At 41.1% G+C, this 16775-nt stretch overlaps 1 protein-coding gene across 1 annotated transcript in view; it reads right to left on the bottom strand.

Moving 5' to 3' along the window:
* The window catches only part of LOC120054609 (arf-GAP with coiled-coil, ANK repeat and PH domain-containing protein 2-like), a 119396-nt gene that overhangs the window by 54350 nt on the left and 48271 nt on the right, over nucleotides 1-16775 (bottom strand). The window contains exons 2-5 of the mRNA XM_039002083.1: nucleotides 14966-15023; nucleotides 11768-11887; nucleotides 10672-10725; nucleotides 1147-1205 (exon numbers count right to left, since the gene is read on the bottom strand). Coding sequence (XP_038858011.1) covers nucleotides 1147-1205; nucleotides 10672-10725; nucleotides 11768-11887; nucleotides 14966-15023 — 291 coding nt within the window. The remainder of the gene's footprint in view (nucleotides 1-1146; nucleotides 1206-10671; nucleotides 10726-11767; nucleotides 11888-14965; nucleotides 15024-16775) is intronic.

Raw genomic sequence — 16775 nt, 5'->3', positions numbered from 1 at the left:
CAGAGCAAGTGGCTACAATGGCATAATCGTCCAAATACAGGTAAGCAAGAAGCAAGGATCCCATTTCTTATTATCGCCTTTGTGAGTGGAATGAAGCCACTCACAAAGCCGGAAAGAAGAAATGGGAAACATTGAACAAACAATCTAGTTAATGTCAATCATTAGAGGAATAAGTATATCGTCTATGTCTATTTAAAGGTCTTCTCAGTTTATTAGGTGTATGACTAAAGGGAAGCTATTGCCCTAAAAAATCTAATTTCTCTCACAAATGTGTCTACAAAAGGCTTTGGGGGGTGATTTGTAACCAGCAAGTACAGTATCATTTGACAAAGCAATTAACGACCATTTGGAAATTTGCCTCACATGCACCCTGACACAACTTCCAAGTGGAACTCAATGTTCAAACTTGAATCATTTGCTAGTGTTCGCAATGTGAATTGTACATTTAGAAAGAATTGGCACAGATATGAGGACACTATTTACTCCAAACGGAGGGACAAAGGACACTACTTAAACTCAAGTGCCCACATCTTGTTCGTTGGCTTGTACTGCTTGAGTGAAATAAAGTCACCTTTGGATCACAGAAGGAGTGAGTAATTGTTTGGGAACATTCTTTTGAGCTCTTCATTTATAGGGCAGAATGCTGATGTAGGAGTTTAGCCCGTGTGTGGTGTGAGCAAAGGCTGAGGCAGCGGGCTAATCCTGCATAATGAAACAAATGAGGTTTCCCTGCAGGCTTAAACTCTTACGCAAACTGTCTGGGAAAATGTGGGTGCATTAGCTAATAGGTTAGGAAACATTTAGAAGCTGTACTTTTACACAACCTTTAATACTGAGCAAATAATATAGTATTCCACATTGCGTCGCAGACCGTGTCTCATCCCATCCTTTATCGTATCGGATACACTGCCGCCGATCGCCTCATACATATTCATGTACTGTTTGTGTGACTGAGATTCCTCCTTGTGCTGTTGTGCTGTGTGAATTTATTTATGTCATTTCCTTCCTTAGTTATTTTAGTCCTAGACCATGATCTATCACAAATCATTTGAATGTTGAATAGAGACACTGTCCATTGTTATTGTGTACAATAAGAATACAACTAGCAGTGATATGGTGAGGGTGCATTCATTTCGACCTACTTACTCCTTCACAAAAGTTAGAAGCTGGGTCTTGACTGATCGCTGGGCCTGGTCAAACAAAATCTATAAAGCAGAGAAACGTGACTGATTAGTACTTTATGCAACCGGGTAACAGTCACAAGCTTTTCACATTTTAATTATTACAAGCTGAAGTGTGTATGAAACAAATTTCTTTACAGGGAATGGTGTGTGTGTTCTGCAAGTTAGCACCTCAAACCAGGGTGTGTACTTTTACTTCAAAGGTGGGCTCACAAAACACATAAAAAAATCAGCATAGATCGGGCTGACTTTGTACCTTTCAGGAGTACTTTTTTAATGCACACCAGCACAACAGCCTACTGGTTTCAGCTCAATAATGACATGCTGTGCTGCTGTGTTCATTCTCACTAGTTAGAGGACACAGACTCATAAAACTTCTACCTCCTTCAAACAGACAGCCAGCAAAATTAGGATCAGAGACATCGAAGTTTAAGCCCTCATGGTGTTGAGCCTGCTGATGCAGGGCCAGACAATATGACTGTGCTCTGGTGACAAACAGATTCGGCTCTGTGCTTAAAGGATCATGTGCTCGGGTTAACGCTGAATGGCAAACTATAACCATCAGTCAGCTGATCTCACTGCAGTCTCCAGTGTTGAGTCACGGTCTTAGATCTGTGGCCCTCAGGGGTTTAGGGAGTATAGAGAGGAAGAAGGACACTAAGAAGGAACTAGGGAGGTCTCTCCAGTGATGAGTCACGGTCTCAGACTTTAGGGCAGGGGTATTCAACTCTTACCCTACGAGGTTCGGAGCCTGCTGGTGTTATGTTCTACATGTTCTAATTGCACTCACCTGGTGTCCCATGCCTATATTAGTCCCTGATTAGAGGGGAACAATTAAAAAATGCAGTGGAACTGGCTTCGAGGTCCAGAGTTGAGTTTGAGGGCTCTAGGGTTTAGGAAGCATAGTTTTTTGAATGTATTATTATTATTTATTTATTCAGGGCAAACCCATTGAGTGCATGGTCTCATTCCCAATGGTGCCCTGATCACAACAATACAACAACCAATATAATGTAAAACAAAACAGCAATCAATACAAAACACAAAATGTATGACAGTTACAGTCCTCAGCTACTAGGTCCTCAATTAAACACCATAAACTGCCTGAGTAGCACCTGAACATCTAATTGTAATGAGTTTTGCAAGTTGTTCCAGCAGTGAGGCGCATTAAAACTAAAAGCGGATTTACCCGAGGAACCTCAAGGGGTAACCAACCCTGTGAACGGGATTGGTAACTGATTTGTCATACCTCAACAACGAAGTTAGGTAACTCGGAAACAAAAAGGGAATAGTGAAGTGATCTATGGGACTTTAAATGAGGACCAGACAACCTTTTTACACAGGATGCAGTGATGAGTATTAAAAATGTCACCTGTGATAAAGCGAAGGGTGCTATGGTAGACGGCATCCAAAGGTTTAAGAGTAGTGGCTGCTGCATTCTGGTAATGGTGTCACCATAGTCAAGTACTGGCAGAAAATTGGCTGTACAATCTGCTTCCTGCTGTTTAGGGAGAGGCAAGATGTGTGTGTAAAAAAAAAAAAAAAAAGGCCACTTTAAATCTTTGCTTTTTAACTAACCCGTCAGTATGTTTATTTAGGCGTTAAATCCTTGTCAATCCAAAAGCTCTGATATTTATAGGCGGGAACCCGATCGATGGGAGAACCATTAAATTAATAAATATGTAGTCCATCTGAAACATTTTTGCGAGAATTAGAGAACATATATTTAGTCTTGCCCACATTAAGTACACGTTTTAAACCAACTAGGGCATTTTGTAAGACAAAGTCAGATTGCAGCTCTAATAATGCCTGGTCTACAGTTGGGGCAATGGCATACATAACAGTATTGTCTGCATACAGATGAATATTACAAGTTTTAACAAAGGACTTAGGACACTAAGAAGGGACTAGGGAGGTCTCCGATGTTGAGTCAGTCTCAGACCCTTTAGTTTAAGGAGTAGGACACTAAAATGGGTCTAGGGAGGTCTCCAGTGTTGAGTCACAGTCTCTGCACTACCCTGATGGGGTTTAAGGGTATGGGGAGAAAGGGGGTAGGACACTAAGAAGGGACTATGGAGTCTTGAACAGAAAGGGCTGGGGAGGTCTTTGAGAGAAGGCAGGAAGCTTGTTCCAGATTACATGTGGTTATACATTTGGAGCAAGATTTGGTTATGGTTTGGGTTTGCAGTTCTGCGTTTCCAAAAATTACAAAAAAATGTAATGTCCCACTCTTAAAACCACCCACTGGACACTTAACCAGTGTTTTAGACTAGCGCCGGCTGTCGGCTATAAAGCCAGTAACACACATTTCCAGCCAGGTATTTCTTCCACTTAAATTAAATCCACTTAAAATTAAACATTTTACAATTCGCAAGTCAGGAAAAAAAAGTCAGTCAGAGAGGCTCTCCCGCTAGAATGAACGATATGCATCTTCTAGCGATCTATTGATAGGACATGCGCCTGACAGTCACAAAGTGAGCGATGATAGGGAAACACTGTTGGTTTGACGTAAGGCCGGGCGATATATCAAATGAATTCAATTAATTTGAATGTATGTTTTTGCGTGATATTCCAAATGCCTGTATCGCAAGAATCAAGGTTTTGTTCTTTTTCGTTTTTATGATTGATGTCCGCTTGTTCTCATGTTGTATTTTTGGTCTCGTCTCCTTCGCTCCTTTGTGCACCTTCCCATTTACACCAGAGATCAGTATATAATGATGAGATGGACGTCATCGCCCTAACAATTGGAGTCGTTGTCCCAAAGGTGGGAAGGCAGGCGACAAGCTTACTGTAGGTCCAAAAAAAGCATTGGCCTTATTTTTGGACAGATTTTAGCGTCCCCACTTCCTCTATGGTTTACACACACACCAAACCCCACCCCTTGCCTCTGACGCCAACAAAGTTGAGAGATGACATCTTCCTCTCTGACATTTGCATTTGAGGTTCGGGCCCACAGAATCAGTCATATGGACACCAAAACCCATTGACACACTGTAATAGAGGGGAAAGTTGACTTTTCTAACGATACCCTGTTTATATGTCCCAACTACTCAAATTGCACGCAGAGCAGACACTACTAAAGTGAGAGTATCAATGAACATTGATTCTGGAAAATTACTGAATGCTAAGTTTGGCTAAAATGCTGCTAGCGGTACGTGACAAAGACTGTTATACTAGCTGTCTAGTCTGTGTTTTATAAATGTGCAATAAGCATAAACACAATTATATTCGGATTTGGCAGCTCGATCTCATTCAAGAGAAATAAGGTAGGCTATTTGATTTCAACATCTGAACATAGTGGACAGGCTAACATACTTTTCAAACAGTTGGAGACAGACAAAAGGTGTTTTCATAACAATTCAACTGTTCAAACTGGTTCGCTAGCAAATAGATCGAAGTTGGCTACAATTGAAATATAAAGATTAGCTGGCTAATCACTAGCACATGGGCTTGAGAAATTGTTGATGAGACCTGTGTTAATATTCTATAGCCTAATGCTTGCTACAAGAAGTTAGTCATTATTAGTGAATGTACATTATATTATGCATGGTTCTAGTTAAATTTGTATCAAAAAAGGGCATTTTCATAGACTTGAAAGCCAGATCAGTGATTGCAATACAAAACAGGTTAAACTATTTTGAAACAATTATTAAATTATTAGTGGGTCTTGTGGTTGTGGAAGGCTTATATTTAGCCTAGGTATAACTTCACAAGCCCTGAATTAATTTCATTACTGCTGACTGTTTGATTGTACAACCATGCTTATTTAGAGAAAACATAAAACAAATTGATGTACACTACCGTTCAAAAGTTTGGGGTCACTTAGAAATGTCCTCGTTTTTGAAAGAAAAGCAATTTTTTGGGTCCATTAACATAACATCAAATTGATCAGAAATACAGTGTAGACATTGTTAATGTTGTAAATGACTATTGAAGCTGGAAACGGCTGATAAGCTGGTAAGCCTTTTGGCCCCTATCTGCAGACAAATAATGAAAACATTCGATGAAGGTAGTGAATCCTCCTCAATGCATAGGTAGGCTACTGGAGCGATAGCCTCACTCTGGTCCAAAATATAAAATAAAACAGATTTAATGGTTTTAAAAGCTAATACTTATACTGAACAAAAATATAAATACAACATGCAACAATTTCTAAGATTTTACTGAGTTACATATAAGGAAATCAGTCAACTGAAATAAATTCATTAGGCCCTAATCTATGGATGTCACTTGACTGGGAATACAGATATTAAAAGTTATCCTTTTTTAAATAAAGCTATACTAAATATAGTACATCCCCAAATAATTGATTAAAACACACTGTTTTGCAATGAAGGCCTTCAGTATCCTGAACAGCACTCTGTAGGGTAACACCATGGTATAGCCGGCTCTTGTTTGCAACTGTTGGACTAATGATTACACCCTAGATCAGCTAGATAATTACCTTGATTACTCAAATTTCTCGACCTCGACCATTCATAGGCTATGTTGTAAAAACCTCATGATGGATATAGGGAAAATTCAAGTATCACGTAGTAGCCTAAACCTATCGATGTTACATTGAGCTGGGTGAATGGAATTAGAATGACAGTCATCCAATATGCTGTTACCGAAATAAGACCATGCTCATAAAAAAAATTATCATCCACCCTCATCTAAAAAGGCACTGACCGCCACTGATCTGTTGGTCAAATACCTTAAAAATAGGTAGTGGATCAGAAAACCAGTCAGTATCTGGCGTGACCACCATTTGCCTCATGCAGCGCAACACATCTCTTTCGGCATCAAGTTGATCAGGCTGTTGATTGTGGCCTACGAAATGTTGTCCCACTCCTCTTCAATGGATGTGCGAAGTTTCTGGATGTTGGCGGAAACTGGAACACACTGCCTTACAAGTCGATCCAGAACATCCCAAACATGCTCAATGGGTGACATGTCTGGTGAGTATGCAGGCCATGGAAGAACTGGGACATTTTCAGCTTCCAGGAATTGTGTACAGAACCTTGCAACATGGGGTAGTGCATTATCATGCTGATACATGAAGTGATGGCGGTGGATGAATGGCATGATAATGGGCCTCAGGATCTTGTCACATATCTCTGGGCATTCAAATTGCCATCGATAAAATGCAGTTGTGTTCATTGTCCGTACATTATACCTGCCAATACCATAACCCCACCATGGGGCACTCTGTTCATGTTGACATTAGCATAGTGATAATATTAATCCCCTAAGGTCGAAGTCTGCACCCCTGCAGAAATCTAATTAGCACAATTTTTTTTAATCCCTTAAAAACCTGATATGTTTTTTTGCATTGGATGCGTCTCTATGTCGCACTTCCACATCTGTGGTGAAAGGTGACAGAGCTAGAGCGGTGTTTGTCAGACCATGAGACATCCTGAAAATCTGTCTTCTCACAAAATTGTGCGTAGCATCCGAACGGTTTGGCCTACTCGGACTTCCGAGTGGCGCAGCGGTCCGAGGCACTGCATCTCAGTGCAAGCGATTCTGGTTGAAATGCAGGCTGTATCACATCCGGCTGTGATTGGGAGTTCTATAGACAATTGGCCCAGCGTCGTCCGGGTTTGGCCGGGGTAGGCCGTCATTGTAAATAAGAATTTGCTCTTAACTGACTTGCTTAGTTAAATAATGGTTAAATAAATTAAAAAATTACATTTTTTAACAAAAATAAATTACCCCTCTATGGAAAGATGAGAATCTCACCAACATGATAGCGTCTTGGGACTGACAGCCAATCTGCCAACTTCTGTCTGTAGTGTCCGAACAGTTTGGGCTACACACTAATATGAACCCTCTGTGGAAAGGTGAGACTCTCATAAACATGTCGGTTGTCTTGCTCTAGGACGCCCACAAGTCTTTCAAGTCCAGTCTGAATCTCCAGTTGAAAAAATGTATGGAAGTATATATATATGGAGACTGTTTAGTGACTAAAATAAGGGGTTAAATACATCTACAAATAAAAAAATAGGCCGGGGGGGGCTTTACTTGGATCATCGCGCTCTAGCGATTCCTTGTGATGGGCCGGGCGCCTGCAGGTTGACTTCGGTTGTCAGTTGAACGGTGTTTCCTCCGACACATTGGTGCAGCTGGCTTCCGAGTTAAGCGGGTGTGTGTTAAGAAGTGCGGTTTGGCGGGTCATGTTTCGGGAGGACACATGACTCGACCTTCGACTCTCCCGAGACCATTGGGGAGTTGCAGCGATGAGCCAAGATTGCAATTGGATATCAAGAAATTGGGGAGAAAAAGGGGGTAAAATACAAAAAAATAAAATTACACGTTTCCTGATATTTCTCATATCTCTCAGATATAGGACAGACACTTCAGAACAGACTTTCTTTTTATATTTGTATTATTATTTATGAATCTGTTATTCAATGCGTTTGTATGGGCTAATAGCGGTAAGCCCAAATAAAAATTATAGGTAAAAAAATATATATACATTTGTTTTTTTATATTTCAAGGGGTCTTCAAATTCAAACTCTAATAGCAAAATTACCCTTGGTATGACCTTCTTAAAACAATTGCATATAGCTTAGCAGTACCCCCCCCCCCCCCCCCCCCTCATTCTAGTACAAATAAGATAATTAGGGACCTCACGGAATACAGGCATTAAGACAGAATTCAACAATATTCAAGCGTTTATTGACCTTAATAAGGAATCAACTAAATCAGGGATGGGCAACTTTGATGGAGGTGGGGGTCACAAAAACTCTGAACTCATCATGAGGAGCCGCAGTGGCTCGCGGGTCTGCGTACCCACATCCATACCCACACACGCAGTCAGCCTGCCCTAGCCTTTTAGGGGCCCTTAGTAACATTTTGTTGGGGGGGGCCAGTGGGATCTTGTGAGCAAAACATTTTAGTGGTCCCCCTTAACAGCAGAGAGAGAAAAAAAAATCTAGTTTTTGTTAATTTCCGGCAATTCTACTCACTTTGCCATAGGGTGTCGAGATGTTTGCAGTTTTGAATTTGATATCGGAGTGAGAGAAACTAAAGAAAATCAAGGGGAGCCCACCGGTCAGTCATTTGACCATGATTAATACAAGTTTAAATAGCTGGCTATACCAACTTACCAATCTAAAACATTTTAGCTGACATGGGCTAATTGAATGACTATTAGTGACTGACATAACAAAACTGCTGATGCACAACCACATTTCAGAAATTGCACCTTGTGTATTCTACTATTCTAACTCAACATTAAGTTGAGACCATGACTGAGCCCCAGTATTCAATCATTTTCGCTGTGTATTTCAGATGGAATCAAGGCAGTAGAAGGCGGGGAGGTAGGTATCAGGCTACTTTATGTAGTTGTGGAAAACACTGCTTAACTGGACATTTGTGGTCTTTGGGTTAGACACACAAGCCAAAGACGATACAAGTGCGTGTTTAGTTTAGTCAATAAAACCTGCTGTATATCATGTACAGGGCCTTCAGAAAGTATTCATACCCCTTGACTTTTTCCACATGTTGTTGTGTTACAAAGTGGGATTAAAATGGATTTAACTGTTTTTTATTTCAACAATCTCCACAAAATCCTCTAACATCAAAGTGGAAGAAACAAACATTTTGGGGGAATTAAAACATTAATATATCTTGATTAGATGAGTATTCAACCCAGAGTCAATACATGTTAGAATCACCTTTGCACAGCGATTACAGCTGTGAGTCTTTCTGGGTAAGTCTGTACGAACTTCACACCTGATTGTTCAATATTTGCACATTCTTTGAAAAATTCTTCAAGCTCGGTCAAGTTGATTGTTGATCATTGCTAGACCGCCATTTTCAAGTTTTGCCATAGATTTTCAAGCCGATTTAAGTCAACACTGTAACTAGGCCACTCAGGAACATTCAATGACGTCTTGGTAAGCAACTGCAGTGTATATTTAGCCTTGTGTTTTAGGCTATTGTCCTGCTGAAAGGTGAATATGTCTCCCAGTTTCTGTTAAAAAGCAGACTGAACCAAGTTTTCCTCTAGGAGTTTGACTGAGCTTAGCGCTAATCCGTTTATTTTTATCCCCAAAAAACATCCTAGTCCTTGCCAATGAGGAGTATACCCATAACATGATGCAGCCATCACCGTGCTTGAAAATATTAAGAGTGGTACTCAGTTATGTATAGTGTTGGATTTGCCCAAAATATTTTTATTCTTGACAAAAAGTAAAATTTATTTGCCATATTTTTTGCAGTATTAGTGTCTTATTGCAAACAGGATCCATGTTAAGTCATATTTGTATTCTGCACAGGCTTCCTTCTTTTCACTATGTCATTTATGCTAGTATTGTGGAGTAACAAATGTTGTTGATCCATCCTCAGGTTTCTATCACAGCCATTAAACTCCAACTGTTTTAAAATCACCCTTGGCCTCATGGTGAAATCCCTGAGCAGCTTCCTTCCTCTCCGGCAACTGAGTTAGGAAGGACGCCTGTATCTTTTTCATGATTGGGTGTATTGATACACCATCCAAAGTGTAATAATTGCACCATGCTCAAAGGGATATTCAATGTCTGCCTTTTTTTTAAACCCCCTTTTTCTCCCCAATTTTGTGGTATCCAATTGTTAGTAGTTACTGTCTTGTCTCATCGCTACAACTCCCGTACTGGCTCGGGAGAGACGAAGTTCGAGAGCCATGCGTCCCCCGAAACACAACCCAACCAAGCTGCACTGCTTCTTAACACAGCGCGCATCCAACCCGGAAGCCAGCCGCACCAATGTGTCGGAGGAAACACCATACACCTAGCGACCTGGTCAGCGTGCACTGCCCTCAGCCCGCCACAAGAGTCGCTAGTGCGCGATGAGACAAGGATATCCCTACCGGCCAAACCCTCCCTAACCCGGACGACGCTAGGCCAATTGTGCGTCGCCCCATGGACCTCCCGGTCGCGGCCGGCTGCGACAGAGCCTAGGCTCGAACCCAGAGTCTCTGGTGGCACAGCTAGCACTACGATGCAGTGCCTTGGACCACTGCGCCGCCCGGGAGGCCTTGTCTGCCTTTTTTTACCCATCTACCAATAGGTGCCCTTCTTTGCGAACCATTGGAAAACCTCCCAGGTCTTTGTGGGTGAATCTGTGCTTGACATTCACTGCTCGACTGAGGGACCTTACACATAATTGTATGTATGTGTGGGGAACAGGGTAATTTAAAAATCATGTTAAACACTATTATTGCACACAGAGTGAGTCCATACAACTTATTATGTGACTTGTTAAGTCCATTTTTACTCCTGAACGTATTTAGGCTTGCCATAACAAAAGGGTTGAATACGTATTGACTCAAGACATCTCAGCTTTAAATTGTTATTCATTTGTAAACATTTCTAAAAACATAATTCCACTTTGACATTATGGGTTATTGTGTGTAGATCAGTGACAAAATCTCAATGTAATCCATTTTAAATTCAGGCTGTAAAACATAAAAAAGGTACTGTATAGCACACCAAGTTCTGTTTCACATCAAATGTCGCCTTACCGTGTGATAGTTGATCATCTCCTGCAGACTCTCGGCAAACTTTGTGAGACTGGACTGTGGGAGGAAAAAGAAAAGTGTAAAACAGAGATAAAGTAAATAAATATGTACAGACACATGGGATAGAACATTTCTATGTAAAACATCGGTCTCAGAGTAAAATGTATTATCCATAAATGATACACCTATCCATCAATGTAAAATAGTCCTATTGTATGAACTAGTCACACCATCTCAGACACACACCGTTATGAGTGACAGGGTATAATAATAATAAACACTGAATTCCAGACTAGTAAAACCTACTAACAGTGACTGAGGTATGTGTATGAGGAAATGCTCAAGTGCAGGGGTCTTCAACCTTTTCTTGCCCAGGGACCCCCATGTTAGACGTTAAGAATTTTCACATCTTATCTGATAAATGATAATGGCAAGGAGAAGTAATCAACATTTTAAAATGAACAGATTTGGTAGATCGTTTCATTATTTTGGCCTCCCCACATAATTGGAACATAGCCTATTAGCTAGAAAAATGTATATTCAAACATATTGACGCAGCTGTTTAACTAGTCAAACAAAGGTGAGCCATTTGTTGGCAAAAATGTATGGCCACGTCAAGAAAGCTTTGCCGTGCCTTGTACTCGTGGGTGCTTTTTCAAAGCCTGTGTCATAGACTCCAATGAGTGTAATTTGCTCAATATTAGGAGTTTAGAAATAAAGTTGACATCATTAGAAAGAAGACAATTTTTTTTATTTTTTTTTATGAATAATTTTTTCCGCAGACCCCGGTTGAATACCCTGCTCGTGTGCTGCTACGCCGCTTTAGCCATTTGAGCAACAATGGTGCCTTCAGGGAGAATTCTTCAACAATAGGGACATTCTTTCAGAAAAATGCACTGTGGCTGAACTTCAGACCCAGGAAGTATACAAAGAAGGAGCGGAAATGCAGGCCACTCAACGCAAAAATGTGTGTGAGAAAATAACAGAGGAGCCCCACAAGCCTAAAGGAACATAGTTGAGGACACCAGCGGTTTTCTAACAATATAAACGGTCAGTTTTGACTTGCGACGCTCAAGCTAGGTTACTGTAGCTCTTTTACCTCAATGACTTCATCTTTGGTGGAGCTTGCAGCGAGCTCGCGGATTCCATTGACAAACTGTTTATTGGCAGTGTTGTAGGCCTTGCCGGCATCGATCATCCCGATGCATAGCTTCACCAGCTAGAGAGGAGAGAGAGGGATGACAGAAGTGATTAATGGATGAAATAGTGCTTGCTTTCCATGCCATCCCTTTAAGACACTGTTCCGTGTTCTAACACTGGAAATTTGTTCCTGACAAAAGATAGCAGTTTGATACATAAACAAAACAATTCAGAGGTTTGAAAATGAAACAGCTGTTTGCTTGGGCAAACATGACTTCACCAGAAACCAGCTACCAGTAACTAGGCTAACAAGCAACCCTCTACATTTAACACTTTTTTCTGACTCGTTGGGGGCAGACATAATTCAATGTTAAGTAATCCCACAAACACACCCTGGACTTTATCCATGCACTCCTACACAAGAGTAAGCAAGGAAGCGGAGAGGCTAAATGTTCCACTATGGTCTGTCTGATAGCTTTAGTGCTTACGAGAAACAGCCTCACTCCATGACAGGGTCTATGACCAAAAGCGAGAGACTTCAGTTGAGATTCTGTAGTTTAAGGTGAAATTGGACAGGCTATATGCCTAATTTTCAAGGACACTTGTGATACCTTTGCTTAGTTAGCATTTTCCCCCTGAAGAAAGCTGCTCACTTCCCTTTCTGCCATCATTGACTGCTGCTCACAAATATGGTCGTTACGTTACCACCACACCTGCAGTCACGAGTCATGCCCGCAGTCAAATTCCACCTGACCGTTGAGTCACGGTAACTAGGCTTTTCCAAAACCGAGCTCTGATGCCGCTGATGGTCATTAGTAGCTTACCCAACTTGCTAATGGCCTGGTGCTCAGTGCTCCATTGTCCCTCTAATCACTCTGACATCAATGCAAATGAATTAGAAATTCAAACACTTCATGAGAACACTGGCATTTAGAGTTTGAGCGGAATATAGGGTAACCTGTTGCGCAGCAAGAGCCAGTTCCTCATAGCTGGTTGATGTATGGAATGAAATAAGTGATCCTATAAGCCCATAATGCTTAACATTTCTATAGGCTATGCAATTGCATGAGAAAACAATAGTTTTGATGGCCTATATTAAAAATCATAGTCGCATGTTTCATGTAGCCTAGCCCATAGGCCTATATGTTTTGATAAGGTTTGTATCAAAACTAATGTGGCCAAATAATTAAGCGCATAGGACCCCTGGAACAGTGTTGGAGCGCCCAAGCCTACAGAGCTTAGCGAAACATATGTTCTGATAATCCCAGTCATTGCGCAATCGTGTGTGAAAACAGAGTTGACTGGCCACTATTTTAAAGAGGTCCCCAGCTTTCACGTGCTTCATTTCCTGCAATTCTACACATTTTGTCACAGGGTGGAGGCAAATGTTTGCAGTTTTAAATATGATAACTAATTATCAAATGGGCCCCACCCCGGTCTGTAATTCAACCATGCTTATTACATGTTTAGATAGCTGGCCGCTAGACCATTATTATTATTATATTACCAATCTAAAAAAAAAAATGCTGACATGGGCTATTTAAGTGACTGCTGATGCACAACCAAATTTGAAATTGCACCTTGTGTAACAGTACAGATGAGTCCCCTCCCAAAAAACGTTTTGTAATTTGTTTATTGGTCCGCGGGCCTACAAAAGGGGTACGCCAATTGCCCATCCCTGATTTAGACAATTTCACCATAGTAAATTATCAGAATGAGGGGATGTTATTGTCTGAAGTTTATTTACTTTACATTCAAGGGGAAATGTGCTTCAAGAGACTTAATATTGGCCCAATAAAGCCTGTGTTGTTTTAATATTCAACTTGGCTGTGTGGAGGGCTTTCTCTATCTCAATGGCAAGGCTTAGTTTCTAAGAAAAGACTGAACTTTAGCCTCCTCTTCAAGGCACCCTCCACCCTGCTGTCACACCAAACCCATCTGGAGCAGATCCTTCCACTACAACGCAACAGGGAAGTGACACCAGGGTATGGAATGAGTCAGATACATGATGACCAAAGGGTGGGAGACTAGAAAAATGCAGTGGATATCACAGGAGATCCAGGATCAGTGAGTGAACTTGCAAAAAATAAGTCAATTCCACCAACAAACCATTGAAATACTCCAGTGACTGGCTGCAGGGTCTTTATAGACTTACCAGTGGGATTTCATCACACCTCTCTTATGTACATAGCTTCACAGTTTGAGACTCTCACCCCCTCACTCGGTGTGATCTCGTACTGATCTCAGGCTAGTTATAGGGGACCGAGACACAGGGTTTTTATAAACAGGGAGTGGTTCATAATGCAAACAATAGGATTTCCATCATCATTGCTCCAAACTTGGGTTGGGCGGTATCCGAATGTTCATATCGTCATACTGTCCTTCCCTCATCCCAGGATATATGGTAGTACCGTATTAGTACACAAGGAGCCGCTAAAAACACAAAACAACTCCTTTTGATTCGGCCACTTAATTAGCTAACTAGCAAGTTAAACCAAATACACAGCTGGACTATTTAAAAATAAACACCTGACTGGCTCATCTGTTCTGAGGAACTACGGTAAGCTTTATAATGTAAAACAAAGTAACAGGTCAAATGAAGTATGCAATCAGATTTATCTCTTAACATATTCCCCAAGTTGACTAAGTAGGCTAGCAACAAATATTCTAATATATAAAAAAAACTTCAAATAATGTCACGCCCTGACCATAGATTGCTTTGTATGTTTCTATGTTTTGTTTGGTCAGGGTGTGATGTGGGTAGGCATTCTATGTTGTATGTTTAGGTTGTCTGTTTCTGTGTTTGGCCTAGTATGGTTCCCAATCAGAGGCAGGTGTCAGTTGTTGTCTCTGATTGGGAGCCATATTTAGGTAGCCTGTTTTTCTTTGTGTTTTGTGGGTGGTTATTTTCTGTGTCTGTGTTTCACCATACGGAACTGTCTCGGTCGTTTGTCAGTTTGTTTTTGTTCATTGTTCAAGTATTCTTATTAAAATGGATACTTACCACGCTGCGCATTGGTCCTCTTCTTCTCATTCCAACGACAAGCGTTACAAATAAATAGTTTTGAAAAACCATCCTGTGGCTATTTCTAAATACCCCTGTATGTACGGTATACCGCCCAAGCCTACTCAAAACCCAAAACTAGACCCAACTCACCTTATCAAGTTTGGACTCCAGTTCCCCGACATCCCCCTCCACCTCCTCTACAGTGGCCCTATGAGGAGAAAAACAACACATTTCAGTCACTCCACTGGCAGAAGGGGCTGCTACATTTCAATCGATAAAACAGTCAATGGCAAACAAGCTACAAGGGAAAATGAACAGTCGATACATTGCTTTGCACTGGAAGGTGAGTCAGACTGAAATTAGCATTCCACGTGAAGGTGGGGCAATGCGTAGGACAGACGAAGAAAGGAAGCGAAAAGCAGAGGAAAAAGGGAAGATACTTTTTCTACCATTTAATCCACCTAATATACACTACCATTCAAAAGTTTGGGGTCACTTAGAAATGTCCTTGTTTTTGAAAGAAAAGCAACATTATTGTCCATTAAAAAAACATGAAATTGATCAGAAATACAGTGTAGACATTGTTAATGATGGAAATGACTATTGTAGCTGGAAACGGCAGATTTTTTCAAATGGAATATCTACATTGGTGTACAGAGGCCCATTATCAGCAACCATCACTCCTGTGTTCCAATGGCATATTGTGTTAGCTAATCCAAGTTCATCCTTTTCAAAGGCTAATTGATCATTTGAAAACCTTTTGCAAGTATGTTAGCACAGTTTAAAACTTTTGTTCGGATTAAAGAAGCAATAAAACTGGCCTTCTTTAGACTAGTTGAGTATCTGGAGCATCAGCATTTGTGTGTTCGATTACAGGCTCAAAACGGCCAAAAACAAAACTTTCTTCTGAAACTTGACAGTCGATTCTTGTTCTGAGAAATGAAGGCCATTCCATGTGAGAAATTGCCAAGAAACTGAAGATCTCATACAATCCCGTGTACTACTCCCTTCCCAGAACAGCGCGAACTGGCTCTAACCAGAATAGAAAGAGGAGTGGGAGGCCCCAGTGCACAACTGAGCAAGAGGACAAGTACATTACTAGTGTCTAGTTTTAGAAACAGAAGCCTCACAAGTCCTCAACTGGCAGCCTCATTAAATAGTACCCGCAAAACACCAGTCTCAACGTCAACAGTGAAGAGGCGACTCGGGGATGCTGGCCTTCTAGGCAGAGTTGCAAATAAAAAGCCATATCTCAGACTGGCCAATAAAAATAAAATATTAAGGTGGGCAAAAGTACACAGACACTGGACAGAGGAAGATTGGAAAAAAGTGTTATGGACAGATGAATCTAAGAATCTAACATTCGTGAGACACAGAAATAATGAAAAGATGCTGGAGGAGTGCTTGACTCCATCTGTCAAGCATGGTGGGGGCAATGTGATGGTCTGGTGGTGGTATTGTGGGAGATTTGTACAGGGTAAAAGGGATCTTGAAGGAAGGCTATCACTCCATTTTGCAACGCCATGCCATACCTTGTGGACGGCGCTTAATTGGAGCCAATTTCCTCCTACAACAGGACAATGACCCAAAGCACAGCTCCAAACTATGCAAGAACTATTTAGAGAAGAAGCTGTCAGCTGGTATTCTGTATATAATGGAGTGGCCAGCACAGTCACTGGATCTCAACCCTATTGAGCTGTTGTGGGAGCAGCTTGACCGTATGGTATGTAAGATGTGCCAATCAAGCCAATCCAACTTGTGGGAGGTGCATCAGGAAGCACGCGGTGAAATCTCTTCAGATTACCTCAACAAATTGACAACTAGAATGCCAAAAGGTCTGCAAGGCCGTAATTGCTGCAAATGGAGGATTCTTTGACGAAAGCAAAGTTTGAAGGACACAATTATTATTTCAATTCAAAATCATTATTTATAACTTTGTCAACGTCTTGACTATATTTCC

This window comes from Salvelinus namaycush, chromosome 10 (assembly GCF_016432855.1).
Source record: "Salvelinus namaycush isolate Seneca chromosome 10, SaNama_1.0, whole genome shotgun sequence".
NCBI lineage: Eukaryota > Metazoa > Chordata > Actinopteri > Salmoniformes > Salmonidae > Salvelinus > Salvelinus namaycush.
This window is presented reverse-complemented; position numbering and strand designations above follow the sequence as displayed.